General features: G+C 39.3%; 1 protein-coding gene across 1 annotated transcript in view; it reads left to right on the forward strand.

The window, feature by feature from the left end:
• Positions 1 to 18,611, forward strand: part of SYNJ1 (synaptojanin 1) — a 2,168,218-nt gene that overhangs the window by 931,907 nt on the left and 1,217,700 nt on the right. The window contains exon 14 of the mRNA XM_044071423.1: positions 8,865 to 9,056. Within this exon, the coding sequence (XP_043927358.1) occupies positions 8,865 to 9,056 (192 nt within the window). The remainder of the gene's footprint in view (positions 1 to 8,864; positions 9,057 to 18,611) is intronic.

Consider the following 18,611-nt stretch of genomic DNA (forward strand, 5'->3'; position numbering starts at 1 on the left):
TCAAGCATTAGGGTTCATGGCATCTTGTATTCTGGTACTTCCCAATGCCAAACTGCATATGAGGAAGCTACAATGGTATCTCAAAATGTATGGACACAGGACTGCCAGGATTTGGACACTGTGAATCACATAATACCTTGCCTTCAAAAGAATTTTGGTGGTGGGCACAGAAATGCCAGCTAAACAAGGGACTCTCTGTGACCCGGGCGGAGGCGGGTCAGATTTTAACGACAGATGCCTCGGACATTGCTTGGGAGCTCATCTAAATGGAAAGTGGATACAAGACAAGTGGCCTGCCAGACTACAGCATCTACATATCAACATGAAGGAGATGTTAGCAGTCCAGTTTGCATTAATGGCTTTCAAGGAGTTACTTCTTCCAGGGCAGGTGTTGATTCTAACAGACAACACAACTGTCATGTGGTACATCAACAAGCAAGGGGAACACATTCTTATCCTCTATGCAGGCAAGCAATGATTTTATGGGAGACTGCGCTAAGCTTGCAACTAACTCTTCAGGCAAGGTTTCTGCCGAGCACAGAACTCCTTAGCAGATGTGTTAAGCAGACAAATCATGGATCCGTGGAAACTGGATCTTCATGTATTTCAGAAATTGACAGTGTCATGGGGAACTCCAGACATAGATCTGTTCGCTTCTCCACTAAACCACCAGCTGCCAAAGTATTGCACAAAGGGGTTTCATCACACAGCTTGGAAAGTGGATGCTCTGTCTTTCAGTTGGAAAAACCTTCATGTGTATGCCTTTCCACCTCTGCCTCTTCTTCCAAAGGTACTATTAAAGGTCAGACAAGACAGGCCAAGGATGATTTTGATAGCTCCAGATTGGCCTCGCAACACTGGTACCCACTACTACGGAGTCTGGTAAAGAAGCCTCCATGGCCTTTACCTCTGATTCCTCATCTGTTATCTCAGAAGGACGGTCATCTGCTCAATGTCAAGCTTCACTCTCTTCATCTAACAGCCTGGCATATTCTGTGTTGAAACACAGCAGGTCTCAACTTCCTCAACAAGTTTTAAATGTGATTATGGAAGCTAGAAGACCTAGTACAAGGAAAGTGTACGCAGAAAAATGGAAGAGATTTTTATTTTGGAGTACAGCAAAGAATTTGGAGATTTCTGAGCCTAATTTGAGTGTGGCTCTTCAATATCTTACTGAGTTATTGGACAAAGGTTTGTCCTTCTCTTCCATTAAGATTCATGCTGCAGCAATTTCAGCTCACTATGATTGTGACCCACCATTGTTTTCGCATCCTTTGTTCAAGCAGTTTCTTAGAGGGGCAAAGAATATAAGACCCCCAATAGAGCTCCTACTCCTGCTTGGGATCTCAATTTTGTGTTGGAAAACTTACTCTACAACCTTTTGAGCCTGCGGCTACTGCTGAATTGAAATACTTGTCATGGAAGACTGCTTTTCTGTTGGCTATTACTTCTGCAAGAAGGGTGTCTGAGTTGCAGGCCCTTATGGCAGTAGAGCCCTTTTGATTTTCCATAAGGATAGGGTATCATTTAATCCTTCCTTTATGCCTAAGGTGGTTTCTAGTGTGGCTTTAAACCAAACTATTCATTTGCCTACTTTTTATGCAGACCCCAAAATAAAGGGGAAAAGATTTTGCACACTTTAGATGTACACAGGCATATTATTTAAGCAGGACTAAGGATTTTAGGCAGTCTCAGCAGTTGTTTGTTTCTTTTGCTTTGAGTTCGCAGGGCAAGCCTGTGTCAAAACAAACTATTTCTAGGTGGATTGGCTTTTGCATTGCATTTTGTTATTCCCATCATGGCAAGGAGATTCCAGCTGGGATTAGGCCTCATTCCACTAGGGCTACTGCCACTTCAACAGCATTTCTAAGGGGTGGCAACTAAGGATATTTTGGAAGCAGCTACTTGGAGTTCAGTGCATACTTTCTCTAAGCATTATCACCTTCCTATCTACTCTAAGTCTAGGGCTGGTTTTGCCACAGCTGTTTTGCAAGGCATGTTGTCAGCTCCTGCTTCTTTATGATTTGCCAGCCTCCCTTACCTCTGCTTTGGGATTCTTCCCAATAGTAAGGACTGCAGCAATGGGGAACGAAGAACATAGTACAGTTTTGTACCTACCATAAATGTAGATGTTCGAGGATCCCCATTGCTGCAGTCCAATTTACCTCCCTCCTTCCCCTCTGTGTTTAGGGGTGGTTGTGTAGGTGAGGTTACATGCTGATATTTTTGTATATATTCTTGTATATATTGTACATATTTTTGGTGCAGGTATTTTGGGCCTTGTCTTTTTAGGGTCTTCTGACATCTGGGGCAAGAAAAGACTGAGGATATGGGTCATGCGCATTAGTACCCTGACGATACTCTGGTATTACTGGACAGCGGACTACCCAATAGTAAGGACTGCAGCAATGGGGATCCTCGAACATCTACATTTATGGTAGGTACAAAACTGTACTTTCCACCTTCTCTTCCACCTAGCCAAGGGCCATTGTCAGAAAATTTCCTCCACAGTGGACTTGCTCAGACAGCAGAAGGGCTCAGTACTTCATCCCAGCCTATCATCCCTCAACCTGACATTGAATGATAAGATTCTAATACCTTTTAGACACCTATGTTCTCCGGTCATACTTAAGATTTTCCAGCAGGCAAGAAAACCTGCTTCCAGAAAATTTTGTATATCAAAGTGGAAAAGAATTACTGTATGGTGTAAGCCTAAATAGTAGGACCCACTTCAGGCTTATACTCCAGTTGTCCTCTCTTATTCGTTTGAGCTGTAGTAGTCTGGCCTAGCGTACTCATTTATTAAGGGGTCACATTTCAGCCATATTGCCTACCTCTGGACCTTGTGATTTTGGCCAGTCTAGAGATAAAACATTTTTTAAAAGATGTACTCTATCTGAAAACTTCAAGGAAAGCTAACCCCCCTGCGCGGGACCTCAAATTTGTGATGGAAAAACTTATTCTCCCACCGTTCGAATCAGTAGCATTCATCTCTCAAATTCTGTACTTGGAAAACTGTTCTTCACTAGTAGCTATCACTTCTGCCAGACAAGTGTCCAAACTACAGGCCCTTATGGCAAACCCTCCCTTCCTTATTTTTCATTAGGACAGTGAGTCTTTAAGGGCCAATCCCTTTTTCATGCCAAAAGTAGTAAATGAACCGTCTCTCAATCAGGCCATGAATCTTCCCATTTTCTTCTCTCTCCCATAAAGTAAGGGAGAAAGAATTCTACATTCCCTAGATTTGCTTAGACAGCTCAGATTATACCTGAATAAGACCCAGGATAGTCACAAATCTGACCAATTGTTTGTATTTTTCGAAGATTCCAAGTTGAGAAACCCAGTTTCATTGTAGACTGTTGCTAACTGGATTTCTAAATCCATTTCCTTTGCTACAATCTACATAGCAAATCCTTGCCCTGTCTAGCAAGGACTGATTCTACTAGAGCAGTAGCCTCATCTTGAGTCTTTTATAAGGGGATTGACTCTAAAACAAATTTAGAAGCAACTGCTTGGTCTTCTGTGCATGCTTTCACCAAATATTGCAGATTGGATGGCTTTTCTTGATCCAGAGCTGCCTTTGCCAATTCAATCATCACTGGATTACTAGACAATCCTCCTATCTCTTCCATCCACCCATAATACTTCTTAAGCTTTAGGAATCACCTAACAGTTTGGAATACTGCAACAGTGATTTAAGGAATGACATAGCACAGCTGTTTAAGAACTTAACACAGCAGTGGTTGTTTTTTTTTTGGACAGAGGGGTGTCACTACGTTCCTGCATCCCCCATCTTAGCTAACCAGATTATTTTGTTTATCATGCCTCTTCAGGCTTACTGGCTTGAAGATGGTCTAAGGTTTTACCCTTATACATCCATTTATGTATTTTTATGCCTGTGAACTTGTGTCATACTTCAGACATATGATTGTATGGAAGGTTTTGATGTTGGTCCCCCAGCCAGATGTCCAGGTTACTTGATGAAATAACCCTCCTCTAGAACTGGTTTTCCTCAAAGATGAAGCCATCTTTGCAGATCTCTCAAGATAGGGCCAGACAAGTTCCAAAATGGGGCAGGAACTTTTCTTCCCATTCTGGACCTCAGGAACATTCATTGGGCATATTTAGTGTGCAGGAGTCATGCCGTTGCAGCTGCAAGTTTTCTTTATGGTTTTCTGGACATGATGGATATTGTCTGGCACATCATTTTCTTTGACCAGCACACCTTTGTTTCTTCACGTGTGTGTTAGGGGATATCACTTTATGTAAAGAAATGCTGGCATTTAGTGTCTTTTCCTCTCTGAATGTATACTGTTACTCATTGTGAGGGTACCTCATATGAGAAGGAGCTTCACATCTTCCTATGCCTGGACTTACTGGCTGCTGTTGACCTTTAGTAAGTGATGGTCTGTAAGTGCCTGGCTTGGGTGGCCTCATAGTTGCAGCTGCTGGGAGTCTATCCTAAGTTAGGAGAACTCCTGACTGATCCATGGTCAGGGATTGCCCTCTGTGGATTACAGATGGACAGTTTTCATTATTGTTTTTATTTTTCTGTTTTTTTTTTTTTTTTCAGCGGGTCCAAGAGGTCATATCTTTGACAGCTTAGGGTCTTTCTCAGTTTTAAAAATAAGGCTGCTTCTTCCTTGGGTAGTGGTTAGACCTGTACTGGGAGATGACTAGGAGGTGAAGGGGCTCGTATGTGTACTACAGTGACAGCCTGGTTAAATGGATACTATACGTTTCCCATTCCTTTGAAGAAACCTTTGCTTTGTTTGGACTTGAATTTCAAGACTGACAGGCTTTTTTGTCCCTAATAATTCCTCCTGGTTTGGTAATTTGATGTTCATTTCTCGGAAGATGCATTTTTTTGGTGGCAAGCAACCCCTTCTGCTTTCAGGCTCATAGAGTGCCAGGCTCTTGTTTGAATGGAATCATGCTTGGTCTTTCAGAAAGAATGGGTCTCTTAGTATTATCCCACATTTCCATCCAGAATTGTTGCCAGAATTCTCCTTAAACTAATTCATTCATATCAGTGTTAGTCTACCCCAGGAGACAGAGAACAAGGAGTAAAGAGCTTGGGTCCCCCCTCTGTCTGCGAGATCTCTTAGGTTGGTATCCACCATCTCGGCTATTGCACTGTACCTCTCAGGGTCTATTAGCGCTTCCAAAGGTGTTGCTTGAGACCTCTACTATTTTTTCCTTTGCATATCAGGGTTCATACCTTTGGAGACTACTATTTAGCTGGCTGAGGACATATCCAGCTTTCAGAGGCTTCAAGCATTTCTAAAGGCCCATCTGTTTGTGTTACCATTTTCATTACCTTATTTATTTATAATATTTGATGAGGCAGTGTATTGAATATACTTAGTTAGCATAACCAGTTTACAGTGCTACTGTCTGGGTTGTATCTGTATTTTGTCTTCTTTTTTGCTAATGCACCTGCCAACAATCAGACCTTCCCCAGCTGGACCCGAGCCCATGTGTTTTGCCATAGTGGTGGTCTTCCAAATCCATGGAAGTCTAGAGCTATTTGGAGCATCATCATTTAAGCAGCCATGAGGGTTGGAAATGCCTCCATTGCTGCTCTGTCTTCTGATTGTTTGCTGCAGAAATGTGAACTCTGAATCTGTTCAGGCAAGTCAGTCTTACCATCTGGACTAAGGTCCTGTGGTGGCCAGTTAGTGACTGTGGACAGAACTATGATCCTCTCTCCTAATTAGCATATTGCTTCTTGCTGAGTGGCAATGATTGAAGTGTTAGAAATGTGGCATTAATCCCATTCCTAGTGGCTGACGTGAGCACCCACATCACCAGAGGTACCTCCTGTGTGCTGTAACCTGTGATCTTAAACATTGCAGGGTAGTAGTGCTCATGGAAGCAGGTGACATGACATTGCACCAACACCCTGCACTTCCAACCCTTGTGACCTTGCAGGGATGCAAAGTAGATGTGTCGAGCTTAAACCAAGGAAAGTATGATGGCTCTGTCAAAGGTGGCCTTAGTGCACCCATGCCCTTGCCACATAAAGTGACACACACACAGGTTATAGGAGCTATGGTTGTGACTTGATGGCTTGCAGGTGTGGAGGAAAAGAGGTATTGCATACAGTGGATATAAAAAGTGTACACACCCCTGATAAAATGACAGTTTTTTGTGATATATATAAAAAAAATGAGAGCAAAATAAATCATTTCAAAACGTTTCCCACCTTTAATGTGACCTATATCCTGTACAATTCAATTGAAGAACAAACAAATCTGTTAGGGGAAAAATGTAAAAAAATAAAAAAATGTACAATAAGCTGGTTGCATAAGTGCGCACACCCTTAAACTAATACTTTGTTAAGCACCTTTTGCTTTAATTACAGCATTCAGTCTTCTTGGGTAGGAGTTTATCAGCATGGCAGATCTTGACTTGGCAATATTTGCCCACTCTTCCTTTCAAAAGTGCTCCAAATCTGTCAGATTGCGAGGGCATCTCTTGTGCACAGCCCTCTTCAGGTCACCCCAAAGATTTTGTATTGGATTTAGGTCTATGCTATGGCTGGGCCATTCCAAAACTTTAATTTTCTTCTGGTGAAGCCATTCTTTTGTTAATTTGGATGCATGCTTGGGGTCATTGTCATGCTGAAAGGTGAAATTCCTCTTCACCTTCAGCTTTCTAGCAGACGCCTGAAGGTTTTGGGCCAAAAGTGACTGGTGTTTGGAAGTAAGGCAAACACCTTAACCATTAGGACACCCTCCCACCCTATTCATAATTCCCTCCACCTTGACTTAAAGCCCCAGTACCAGCTAAAGAAAAGCAACCCCAAAGCATGATACTGCCACCACCATGCTTCACTGTGGGGGGATGCTGTTCTTTTGGTGATTCATAGTGTTGTTTTAACACCAAAAGTACATTTTGGAATTGTGGCCAAAAAGTTCAACCTTGGTCTCATCAGACCATAACACATTTTGCCACATGCTTTTGGGAGACTTTTATTGTTTTACAAATTTTAGATGGGCCTGGATGTTTTTCTGTGTAAGAAAAGGCATCTGTCTTGCAACCCTACCTCATAGGCAAGACATATGGAGAATATGGGAGATTGTTGTCACATGTAGTACACAACCAGTACTAGCCAGAAATTCCTGCAGCTCCTTCAGTGTTGCTATAGGTCTCTTGGCAGCCTCCCTGACCAGTTTTCACCTTGTCTTTTCATCAGTTTTGGAGGGACATCCAGTTCTTTGCAACATCACTGTTGTCCCTTATTTTCTCCACTTTTTAATGACTGTTTTCACTGTGTTCCATGGTATATCCAATGCTGTGGAAATGATTTTGTACCCTTCTCCTGACTAATACCTTTCAACAGTGAGATCCCTATGATATTTTGTAATGTCTCTGCGAGCCATGGCTTTTGCTGTAGCTGACAACTGAGTAAATGTCGGGAAAATCCTACTAGGACAGCTGAGCTTTATTTGGGGTTATCAGAGTCTCTTTAATTGATGGTAGGTGTGTATCCAAGAAGACTAAATGATGTAATTAAAGCAAAAGGTGCTTTAACAAAGTATTAGTTTAAGGGTGTGTGCACTTATGCAACCAGCTTATTGCATGTTTTTTATTTTTCCCCTAACAGATTTGTTTGTTTTTCAATTACATTGTACAGGTTTAGGTCCCATTAAAGGTGGGGAAAAGTTTTGAAATGATTTATTGTGGTCTCATTTTTTATATCACAAAAACCTGGCATTTTTAACAGGTATGTGTAGACTTTTTATATCCACTGTATACTTTCTTAATGTTATTAGTTGATAGCCAAGTGGACCCTCCTTAATTAATCTTTAATATCCTACCTCCATCCTCCTTTGGATGAGCTTTCTTTTTCCAACTGTGTATCCACTTTAACTTGGACAACTGTAAGTCTTAATCTGTACTACTTGTTTAATAATGTGATGTCAGAGCTGTGTCATTTCTCAGTTTGCAGAAAAGTGTTCCCTACTGGTATGGATGTAAAGTGGGAGCTCTTGGAATGCACTTGCTTATTATGTTGCTTGTACATTACATCACTGTGCATTGGTACAGGTGCCAGGATGTCTCATAAATGCTGATTTGCCAAATTCTGGTAGGTGAAGATCAACTCAATTCGAAAGTCATCAAGAAGGGTCCATTCATAGTTCAGCTGATGCATTAAAATGATATGTTATTTTCTGCAGCCATGACCAGCTGAATTATATTTCTAGCAATTAACAGTAGTCAAGATTTTTCTTTTTTGTTTTGTGCACTGTTCTTATTGATCTCATACCTATTTCTTCAGTTATTTTGCTTTCTTGTTCCACTTTATTTTTTCACAGCTACTTTCTTTTTGCCTGTGACATGGTCATTGCTTCTAACCAACTAAAACTGTAAGGTATAATTTTGTTTGCTAAATGATTCATTTTTAACATTTATTTTTGCTGGAACTAACTAACCAAATGAGTATGTTATAAAATGTAGAGAGTAAGCACATGAGCACTACCACCTCAGTCATTTTGACTTCTGCAGCTGAAGGCTTTAATCACTTTCTTACTTCGTAGCTTCCATCACCATGCTTCTGTTTTCAATTGCTAGTAATGGATAGCACACATTAAGAGCAAAGTTATTACAGACAAGTCCTTTATATTGCAATTCTTTGTGTGAACATTTTGTCTGTATTGAATACAGCATTCCTTGTAAAAGTGCTTGCATATAAACAGAAAGAAATTAGAATACATTTGTGTTGCCACTGTTTATGCCGTCTGTGGATGCTTTAGAATAGGCCTATACATAATGATATTTTCTGTGTGATACTTTGATAGCATCACCATGAGTTTAGGCCTGTACTTAATTAATTTTTCAATATGATATTTTGACAGCATCACCACGTGTGTTGAAGGCTATGTGTGAAAAATTTTATGATTACTCAAAACCAAAGCGAATTCGAGTTTGTGTTGGTACGTGGAATGTTAATGGTGGAAAGCAGTTTCGAAGCATTGCTTTTAGGAACCAGACACTCACCGACTGGCTGTTGGATGCACCAAAGTTAGCAGGAGTCACGGCTTTTCAAGGTAAGAATTCACATCATTTGGTCACCCGTTACTTTTGTATTTCATTCCTGTATTTCTGGTTAGGTTTGCAAGTTCCATTCATTTACACAAGGGTTGTAGCTATATTTCATTTGAGGAGCTTATCCTCTTTTGTACCTGTTTAGCTGTATAATTTAGTCTAATATGACAATTTATAACTTTGCTGCTTAAGTAAGGAGGCAAGAATCAATTACTAAAATTTCTTCCCTGTGCTTTTTGGCACAGAGGGATAGAAACCTAACTGCAGCCCAGGCATCCAGGGTTCACTTAGCAGCCTTAGCACTGGAGGAGCCAGGCAAGGAGGGGAGAAGAGTGAAAGGGGTAGCTGATCACCTCTCCTGGTGGGTGGAAAGTGTTATCTGCACTTTGGGGCACACTGAGAGGTATGACTTCCCTGTTGGAGACTTGAAAACTGCCTCCCATGCTTCTGTGGTAGGGGCAGGGTGGCCTGAAGGGACCATCCCTTTCAGGAGCGAGGGGACATAACTTCATAGTCAGTCCATAGCATGCCCTGCCCTTGTGCTCAGTCAAGTGTGCACAGGGGTGTTAGGGCTGAAAATAAGAAAAACATCATGATGTCTGCCAAAGTGATGGCCTCACCCCGAAGGTGAAGAATGAATGGACCAGTTGACTAGGAGGGGGCTGATGATTGGCAGGTAGAGTGAGTAAAAAAATTACTAATATTTATAACTGTTCTCTGTAATCTACAGTCATTAGTATATATATTTTAAAGTTAGCTATTTTATCCTATAGCTACTTTTGAACACATTTTTGGAAGGTTGATGGGCAGACAGAAGCAATACGTTGTATTTCCTGTATGGATGCATTAACAGATATTTTAAGAGTATGATTCATGAAATAAGAATTGTATATAGACATAGATTAGCAAAGTGTTGATTGGATTGCAGAAGTAAAAGTTGTACTTGAATAGTAAAGACTGAAAAGCATGGGACAGTTCATGGTTCAGAAGTAGTAAGCTGTTTTATACCTCAAGAAAAGAGATACGTACAGCAGGTATAAGATAAAACAAGTGAAATAAGTTATTAAAGTATTTCATTTTTAGTGTGATTTTAGATGAAAACAGAATGTAAATGACAGAAATAAACATAAAGATCGGTCCAGGATATTTTTCCCTTCCATGATGGAAACTGCTAATGCCCCTTCTGTGCACACATACTTTTTGCCAAAAAGGTTGCATTGCATTGCCTAACATTATATGTACGTTGTATTTATAAGTGATATCCAGAATTGCCCTATCCATTTTTACAAAAGAGCGGGTTCCAGAGAAGAAAGACTCCAGTCAAGAGCCTTAGACCCTGTAGAGGTTAGGCTAGTTGACCTCTTTGTATTATTGGTAGTGACAGTGAGTTTTTTTTAATCTTTCCTGGTAGTCAGGTAATACATGGGTGATTTTCACCAGAGGTAACCCAGGAGCACTGGTGTTGAGTGACTTTTTCAGTTAAACAGAATGTGGGTGGTTAGATAGGGAGAAGTAACCCTGAGGCTACAGAATGAAGCTCATTAGTAATTCTTAGCTGTGACTTATGAGGGACTATTACAGTGGTGAGTAAATAATGCCAGAAACATTGTGGATGGTGACTAACCTCCATGAGGTCTTTAATCAGATTAAACTACTGGAAGTTGTACCATATGACAGAGTACTTTCTTTAGATAGCTCACTAACATTTTAAGCTGCATACCCATATACAATACTCCCTTTTGTTTGTTAATCTAGTATATTGTATACATACTGTGTAAAGTAGTGAGCACTAAGGTATGCTGATCATTTTAAATGAATTTTAACTCCAAATTAAGAATCCGGTGTGCTTTTTATATTAAATAAAACAGTTTTACATGTTTAAGGTATGTTTTAGTAATTGTAATTTTCCAGTGTTTAGTGCCATTATTTGTATCATATAAATATGAGATTCTTTTATAGCATACCTGCATTCCAATGTTATGGCCATGCACTGAAATAAACAAAATAACAAGCATAATTGTGAATGGGTTGTAGCCAGTCTGATTTTAGCATTGCTTTACTGTTCAGTTGTTAAATTCAGCAGCATAATAAATCTTTCATGCTGCAGTGGTTTGCATACACATGTCCTAACTTTCATAAACAACAAAAGTAATGCACAGTGATTTAATAAACATGAAAATTAATAATAATTTACAACCTCTTAATTTTCATTTCAGTACATTAATCAGTTTCTCCTGACTTGTGTAATGGTATCACTGTTGAGATTAACATTTTAACAAACAATAAGGTAATACACAGTTACAGCCAGAAAGAATGTTAAACTAGTCTCAGAGACACTGGTATATGTCTTTCAAAAGAAGAATTAAATTATGCCATTTACAAGTCATCCCATCCGCCATGATATCACTGGCACCCAGCTTACAGACATAGTAATTCCTGTACTCTTAACATGTATTAAATTAAATGTTGGGCATCTGTGCTGTCTTCTCAGCCACTCACTAGTCTTCAGACCTACCATTTGGTAATCATATAATAAGGACAAATTTGTAAACTTCCTTTTAGTGTTATAGTTTCAGTAATAGAACAACCATCCCATGGAAAGATGGGCAGTTTAGTATAATCGACTTGTTGTTTAAAGCATGTCACCCTTTCTGCAAACCTATAGATTTGTATGTAGTAATTGTAATACTATGTGATAATATTATCAGTGTGGGAATAAAGCCTTCTTTGTATAAAGAAAAAATATCCCTTCAGTGAATTTTATATGTATGTATGTATTTACATATTTATAATACACATTTGTTTGACAATGTCGATGGTACAGATGGTCAAACAGTGGATATGTAGATGGTATGGAATGTTGTTACTGGTAAGTGGTGGTTAGTGGTTGGAGTGTGTATGTATGTGTGTATGTGAGTTAAGGTTTAGGTTGGGGATGAGTGAAGGTGTTTGTGTGTGAGTGTGTGTATTTTAGGGTAAGGGTTAGATTAGGAGATAGATTTAGTGTTGTACGTATGTGTTTGTGAATATTTGTGTGTCCGAGTCTGTCGTGTGTAGTGGCAGTGACATTAAGGTATAGGTTAGGGTTGGGGGAAGGGGCAGCATTAGGGTTAGGATTATCACCCATTACTAAGGTAGTGCAGGGGGACACAGTCTCTTAGTAATGAGTGCTAATGCTAACCCTAGTACTGCCCCTTCCCCCAACCCTAACCCTATACTTTAACATCATTAAAACCTTCCTGTAACACTGCCATTATTCAGACAAGTTTGAGGCTAGTCTCGATATTATTGTTTTTGGGTTTGTTTTTGTTTGGTGTTGTGTATGATCAAATTTATTTTGTTGGTGTTTTATTTCAACATTAAGACAGTTCAACCATACACAACACACCCAGTATGTATGTTTGTGTGTGTGTGTGTATGTTTATGTATCTATCTATATAGCTCAAATCACTGAAAACTCATTTCACTGAATATAAGTACTGTTGGACAAATGAAACGTATATACCCTTTTCCCCACTGTAGTGGGATCCTGGAGTTAATATATATATAGTCGGGGGGGGGGGACTCCAGGATCGCACTACAGTGTGGAAAAGGGCATATACGTTTTATTTGCCCAACAGTACTTACATTCAGTGAAATGTAACTCAGTGAAATGAGTTTTCAGTGATTTGAGCTTTCAGCGATTTGGTGTGAGTGTTTTGAAATTCAGTGAAATGAGTTTTCAGTGAATCAAAGTAGACACACACACACACACACACACACACACACACACACACACACACACACACACACACACACACACACACACACACACACACACACACACACACACACACACACACACACACACAATACACATACATACAAATGTATCAGTTCATCTAAATTTGAGCTTATCTAAACACATATTATCAAACACAGCTTATCTAAACGAATTTAATCTAAATCAGCAAAAAAAAAACACAAGAAATATTTTTTGCAGGGGGCAAGGCCCCCCGACTTGCGTATAACCAAACTAAATAACCGCAAACACCAAACAAACTCAAAACTAAAAGAACAAAAAAAATGTAATGGTGTAGATAGGAAAACCAGTTGTTTAAAAACAGTTTAATCTAAAAAATGGCGGTTTGCCACTGGACTGGAACCTAACTCTCCTTTTTATTTTTAACTTTCCCAGTTATTTGATAAACAAGGTTGTGAATTCTTGGAACTTTGATCAAACATTATAATTTGAAGTCAGAAATATTGGTTGGTGATCTAGATAATTTGGATAATGTTATAAGGTCAGACACTGACTATGAGAGATATAAATATGAATTTTGTTGGGTGTTTAACAGTATTGACCAACACATTTCAGAATTAAAAACCACCAAATTAAGGAAGATGGGATGGGATAAGGCGAGAATGGTACTACCTACCCACAACCTTCTGCCTCCCAAGCCTGGGGTAAGATTAACCCACAAGGCTTGAATCAAGGTAGCAGTGTCATTATGGATTCTCATAGCAATGGTGTGAGTAATACTACCGATAGTCCTAATGCTGGTGTTACCTTAAATAACAGTTTGCCATCTTTGAGGCATAGTGAATGCATTAGGGGTGCCAGTTAAACCAGCAACAACCCCAAGTTAATTCTTCTGGTTGTACGAACAATCAACCTGGTAATCAGGATTTTTCCAATGCCTTCAGGAAGAATCAACAGAAACCGCCAGTTGGTCCCCAACACAACCAGTGCCCTTGGAGGTGCAATCACAGATGCAGATAGCAGACAGAGACCTTTTTCCTGGAATGGCATCTTCTGACTTGAATGTTAATAATTTTGCACTGTTGACCAACATTGATGGTGACTTTAAGATATATAATTATTACAGTTTTACAGTGGAACCAAGGGTGGTTGAGGTCTTATCTAGGGGCTTAACCTTTGTCTCATCTGATAGATAGGACTTGTCTAACACTTTGGATGTGAAGGTCTTTTTGCATAAGCTGAATTTAGCGCTTTTAATGGATTATAGAGTAGAAATTAATAATGAGTTTAGGATTGCTAGTACTTTTAATCCAGCACTCCACCCAACTCTCTCAGTCTTTGAGAAGATTTGCGAAATGGATATTAGGTCCTTATTAAATGACCGGGTAATTTCTAACAATGTTTATAACCTTAGTAGATCAGAACATGATGCACTTAAAGCTCTGAGGGTCCTAGATGTTAAGGTAATGAAACCAGGTAAGGGCAGGGGCCTAGTCTTTATGGACAGTTTTGATTACAAGAACAGGATGTTCTGGATTCTAGACTCTAACTATGAGCAAGTATCATTGAACCAAGTTAATGGGGCTTACCAGCAGGTGAGGTCACACCTTAATGACCTATTTATAGATGAACGTGTTGACCTGAGCGTGTTTAATTACTTAGACATGCCAGCCCCTCGTATACCCATTAATTTTGGTATTCCAAAAATCCATAAGGACATGAATGACCCCCCATTACGCCCTATTGTGGAAGGTAAGAATTCCATTACTTATGCTTGTGCTAAATTTGTGGACAACAAACTTCAAAAATTCCTGGTGGGTGAATCCCAGATCTGTAGGAATTCATGGAATTTTCCTGAAAGTATTAATAATATGGAATTTCACCCTGACCACTTGCTAACAGTAGATGTTAAGGATTTGTATTCAGTCATCCCTCATAATTTGGGTATTCAATGAGTGGTTGATTTACTACTAGAGAAGGGTATTAACTCATCTGATGCCAACCTATATTAGGGTTGCCACCTTTCGTCGTAGCTAAAACTGGAGTAAAGCCACACTCCTCGCGTAACCCTGCCTATCCCACCCCCTCTCCTGCCCACATTCTGCCCATTTTGTGACATCACGATGACATCACCCGGTGGGGAATGCCCTTTTATTCTGTTCCTGATGCATGCTTTCAGCTAATTTACTATGCTTTTCTGTAAAAAAACATAGTAAATCAGCCGATTTACAAACTCTGATAGTCTGTTTCCTTTTTGAAACAGGATACCGGAGTTTGTACACTGTTTTCTGGACTACCAGAGAATCAGTTTGATTTCCAGATAGTCCAGAAAAAAAACAGAGGGGTGGCAACCCTAACCTATATGAGGAGCTACTGAGTATTATTCTCACTAATAACTTTGTTTTGAAGGGAACTTTTATTTACAAAAAAATGGTGTCGCAGAGGGGTCCCATTGAGGTGCCAGTTTTGCTAATATGGTTATGGCCTATTGGGAACATGAATTTTTAATGAAAGATTTTCCAGTTTCTGACCAGATTTATTGGTATACACAGTACCTGGATGATATTTTTATTATTTGGAAGGGTGTGTGGATACAGCTAATGGTTTCTTGGAATACATTAATAGCACTGCATCCTTCTTGCAATTCACGTCCTATTGTGATTTAGAAATACATACCCTTTCTTGATGCTTTGTTGGTTAAAGATAGACTTGATCACAGATACATAGTAAGGATTTTCGGAAAAAGTAAGTATTCAAACACTTTTTACATTTTTCTAGCTCTCATCCTTTTTACCAAAAACATTCAGTGATGAAAGGACAGCTAGTAAGGGCTGCAAGAATGATATCCCTTGATGAAGATTCTGCTGAGGAATATAATTTATTAAAAACTATGTTTTATAAACATGGTTACCCTTCAAATTTAGTTGATGAATTAATTCAAGAGGTCCATGTTAAGAGACTAACAGGGCATTTTAAACCAATTTTAAATACCTTTAAACCGGGTGATACTATTAATGAGCCACCCTTTGACTTGCTTAATGAAATTGAAAAAAATGATCCTTTGGATAAAAGCCTTGTGGATAATCATGTTCCCTATATGATTAGTTTTATTACCCCATTTAGTATAGATTCTGACGCCTTAAAGATAATTTTGAAGAAAAATTGGGCCGTCATAGAAGAAGACAGAAGTGTAAGGGTGAAAGTAGGAAACCAACTCTGATTCATTTTAAAAGGGGGTTAATATGAAAAATATCCTTGAAAGGCATACACAATTATTTGTGAGGTGTCCCTGGAATATTTAAATGTAGTTTGTGCCCTTATTGTAAATATTTTGATATGGGTAGGTCATTTATAGTTAGAAGTAAAATGTACAATATTAAAGGCAAATATAATTGTAATTCCAAGGGAGTTATATACTTGGCCAAATGTCAGGCATGTCAAAGTTTTTATATAGGGAAGACTGAATGGAAATTCTGAAAACTCATATGACCACCAGTGTAGTTTTGGTAAAATGAATTTACACAGTGCTCTAGCTAAACATATTTCCCTGAACCCCAGCCATTGGTTTAAATATAAAGTTATTGACCGAATGGTTAATGAATTGAGAGGTGGCCCTTGGCCATTAAAGTCAGAGAAGATGGAACTTTTATGGAGTTGAGGCTGAATGCTTATAGCTTCTCTGGTCTTAATGACTACTGTTCAATGTATTGTTTGCTAAAGCTTAAAGCTTTTGAAAGATAACAAGTAACAAAAAAATGTTCATATACAACAATTTCAGATGTATTTCTTATACATAATAACTTTATATATTTTAATAAGGTAAAGTCTTTAGTTTTAGGTTAGTGTTTGACAGCACCGTTTTTATTATAAATTACTTTTTCAATTATAGGGTTCATTTGGTGATGTCATTAATTTAAGTCATGTGACGGTGTTTGTTATTTAAGTGGATTGGTTTGTTAGGAATTTTTATCTGAAGAAGTCTTGGTTATTGTACTAGACGAAAGTGCTCATTTTTTGGATTAAAACTTTCTTTAAACCACTGGTTTTACTATCTGCACCATCATGTTTTTTTGTTCTTTACGTTTTTTTCATTCTTTTATGTATAGCTACTCCAGTGGTCACACCACATTGGAAGAAAAGGCCAAAAACACTGGAAGTGCACCATCAGCTCAATCAGTCTAGCACACAAACTGCAATGTTAACTATACATCTTTAAGAAACATTTGTAAAACATTTGATGGTCTTCCTAGTCAATGTAGCAGTACTGATTAATATTTTTCCTGCCATGCAGAAGCCTGCAACTGGCCCAGTTTCCAGATTCTTTTCATTATCACTAGCCAACAGATATCTGAAGGCTAGCATTCAGACAGTGTATAAGAGGGACATCTCTTGGCACCATCTCATGTTATTTGTAGCTGATGCTTTAGTCCATCGACCAGCTCATTCTTCTCCAGAGATTTTTTACAACCAGTTTTCAGACAAGTACCCCACTGGGTAATTTTTTTTCTTATGATTAATGTTCACAAACGTTAATAACTGCTTGAAGTGTGGGAAACAAATCCTGCATGCAGACTTTTTGTCTGTTTATTTGAGACCTCAGCACAATGTTTCTAGTTATCAGGATTGTGCTAAGTTTTGAGCTACGACCCTTGAGTGTAGGGTCAGCGTCCTCACAGCCTACATGGAGACCTCACACCCAGTTCCTTCTCTTTCCACGGTTTTGACAAGGCAATTGCTGTCATTCCGCTTCTCTGTCCAAGTCTAAAAGTTTTGCTTTCTTCAGACCTGACCACCACTAGCGTCAAAGTTGCTCAACAGGCTTCAGCTTCCAACACCGTAGTGTTGGCAACCAAGGGAGATTGTTCATCTTCCACGGTTGTTTTTGCTGGAACACACTCCAATAATCTGGACCATGGCTGTGGTTGCCCAACTCAAGTACAGAATCCTTCCTTTGTAAATGTTTGCTTAAACCAAAGAGACCAATCAGTTTACCTCAGCCTGCCTCCCAGTTGTTAGCCACTACAACCCAGGACCTCCTTAAAATTGGACAGAGATTCACAGCCTTACAGGAAATCTAGGGAGACCAGCAAGGCACAACAGACTACTACTGAATCTACTTCCAGTAAAAGAAGCAGGGATGGTTCTTTTCAGGAGGAATCTGGTTCTTCAGTATCTGAGGATTAGGAAGAATTATCTTAGTTTGACAGCATCCATCCTCATTTCTGCCATGACTCCTTACTCAGATACTACCCTGTCTTTGCCCCCTCCCCGAATGTTTATCCTTTGGGATGCCTTGCATAAGATGAAGACCATTCATTGGGAGAGCGAGAAATTTTCTAAGGCCCTTACCCATTACCCAGACCATTGGCAGTTCCTCCTGTCCATGTGGTACTAGATGACAAAGACATCTCTCTGCACCCAGATTCTCTGTAGCATGTCCCAAGGAAACCCAGTCATTTTATAGAGTTCTTGACACCCACATGCACCTCTACAAGAATCCGCAAACTGATTCCTCTATAGTGTCAACTGAAGCCATTAAGGGTGCTCCTAAGGCTGCTGCTAGACATCCACTACCTAATGACAGGGAAAGTAGATTGTTAGACAGGGTTGTCAAAAAGACATATACATCTGCTAACCTCTTTATGAAGACCCTCAGTTGCCAATTTCCCATGTTAAAATACTTACTGTCTTTATAGGAACAAATAAGTAGTAAGGCAGAGGGTATTGCAGACAAGGCCTTACAAAGGAACATGCAGGAGACAGCTAGAGCAGTACTGTGGTTTTCAGACATTCACTAAAATTTTATGATGCATTA

This window comes from Protopterus annectens, chromosome 5.part0 (genome assembly GCF_019279795.1).
Source record: "Protopterus annectens isolate FY-2018-M chromosome 5.part0, PAN1.0, whole genome shotgun sequence".
In the NCBI taxonomy this organism is placed as follows: domain Eukaryota; kingdom Metazoa; phylum Chordata; order Ceratodontiformes; family Protopteridae; genus Protopterus; species Protopterus annectens.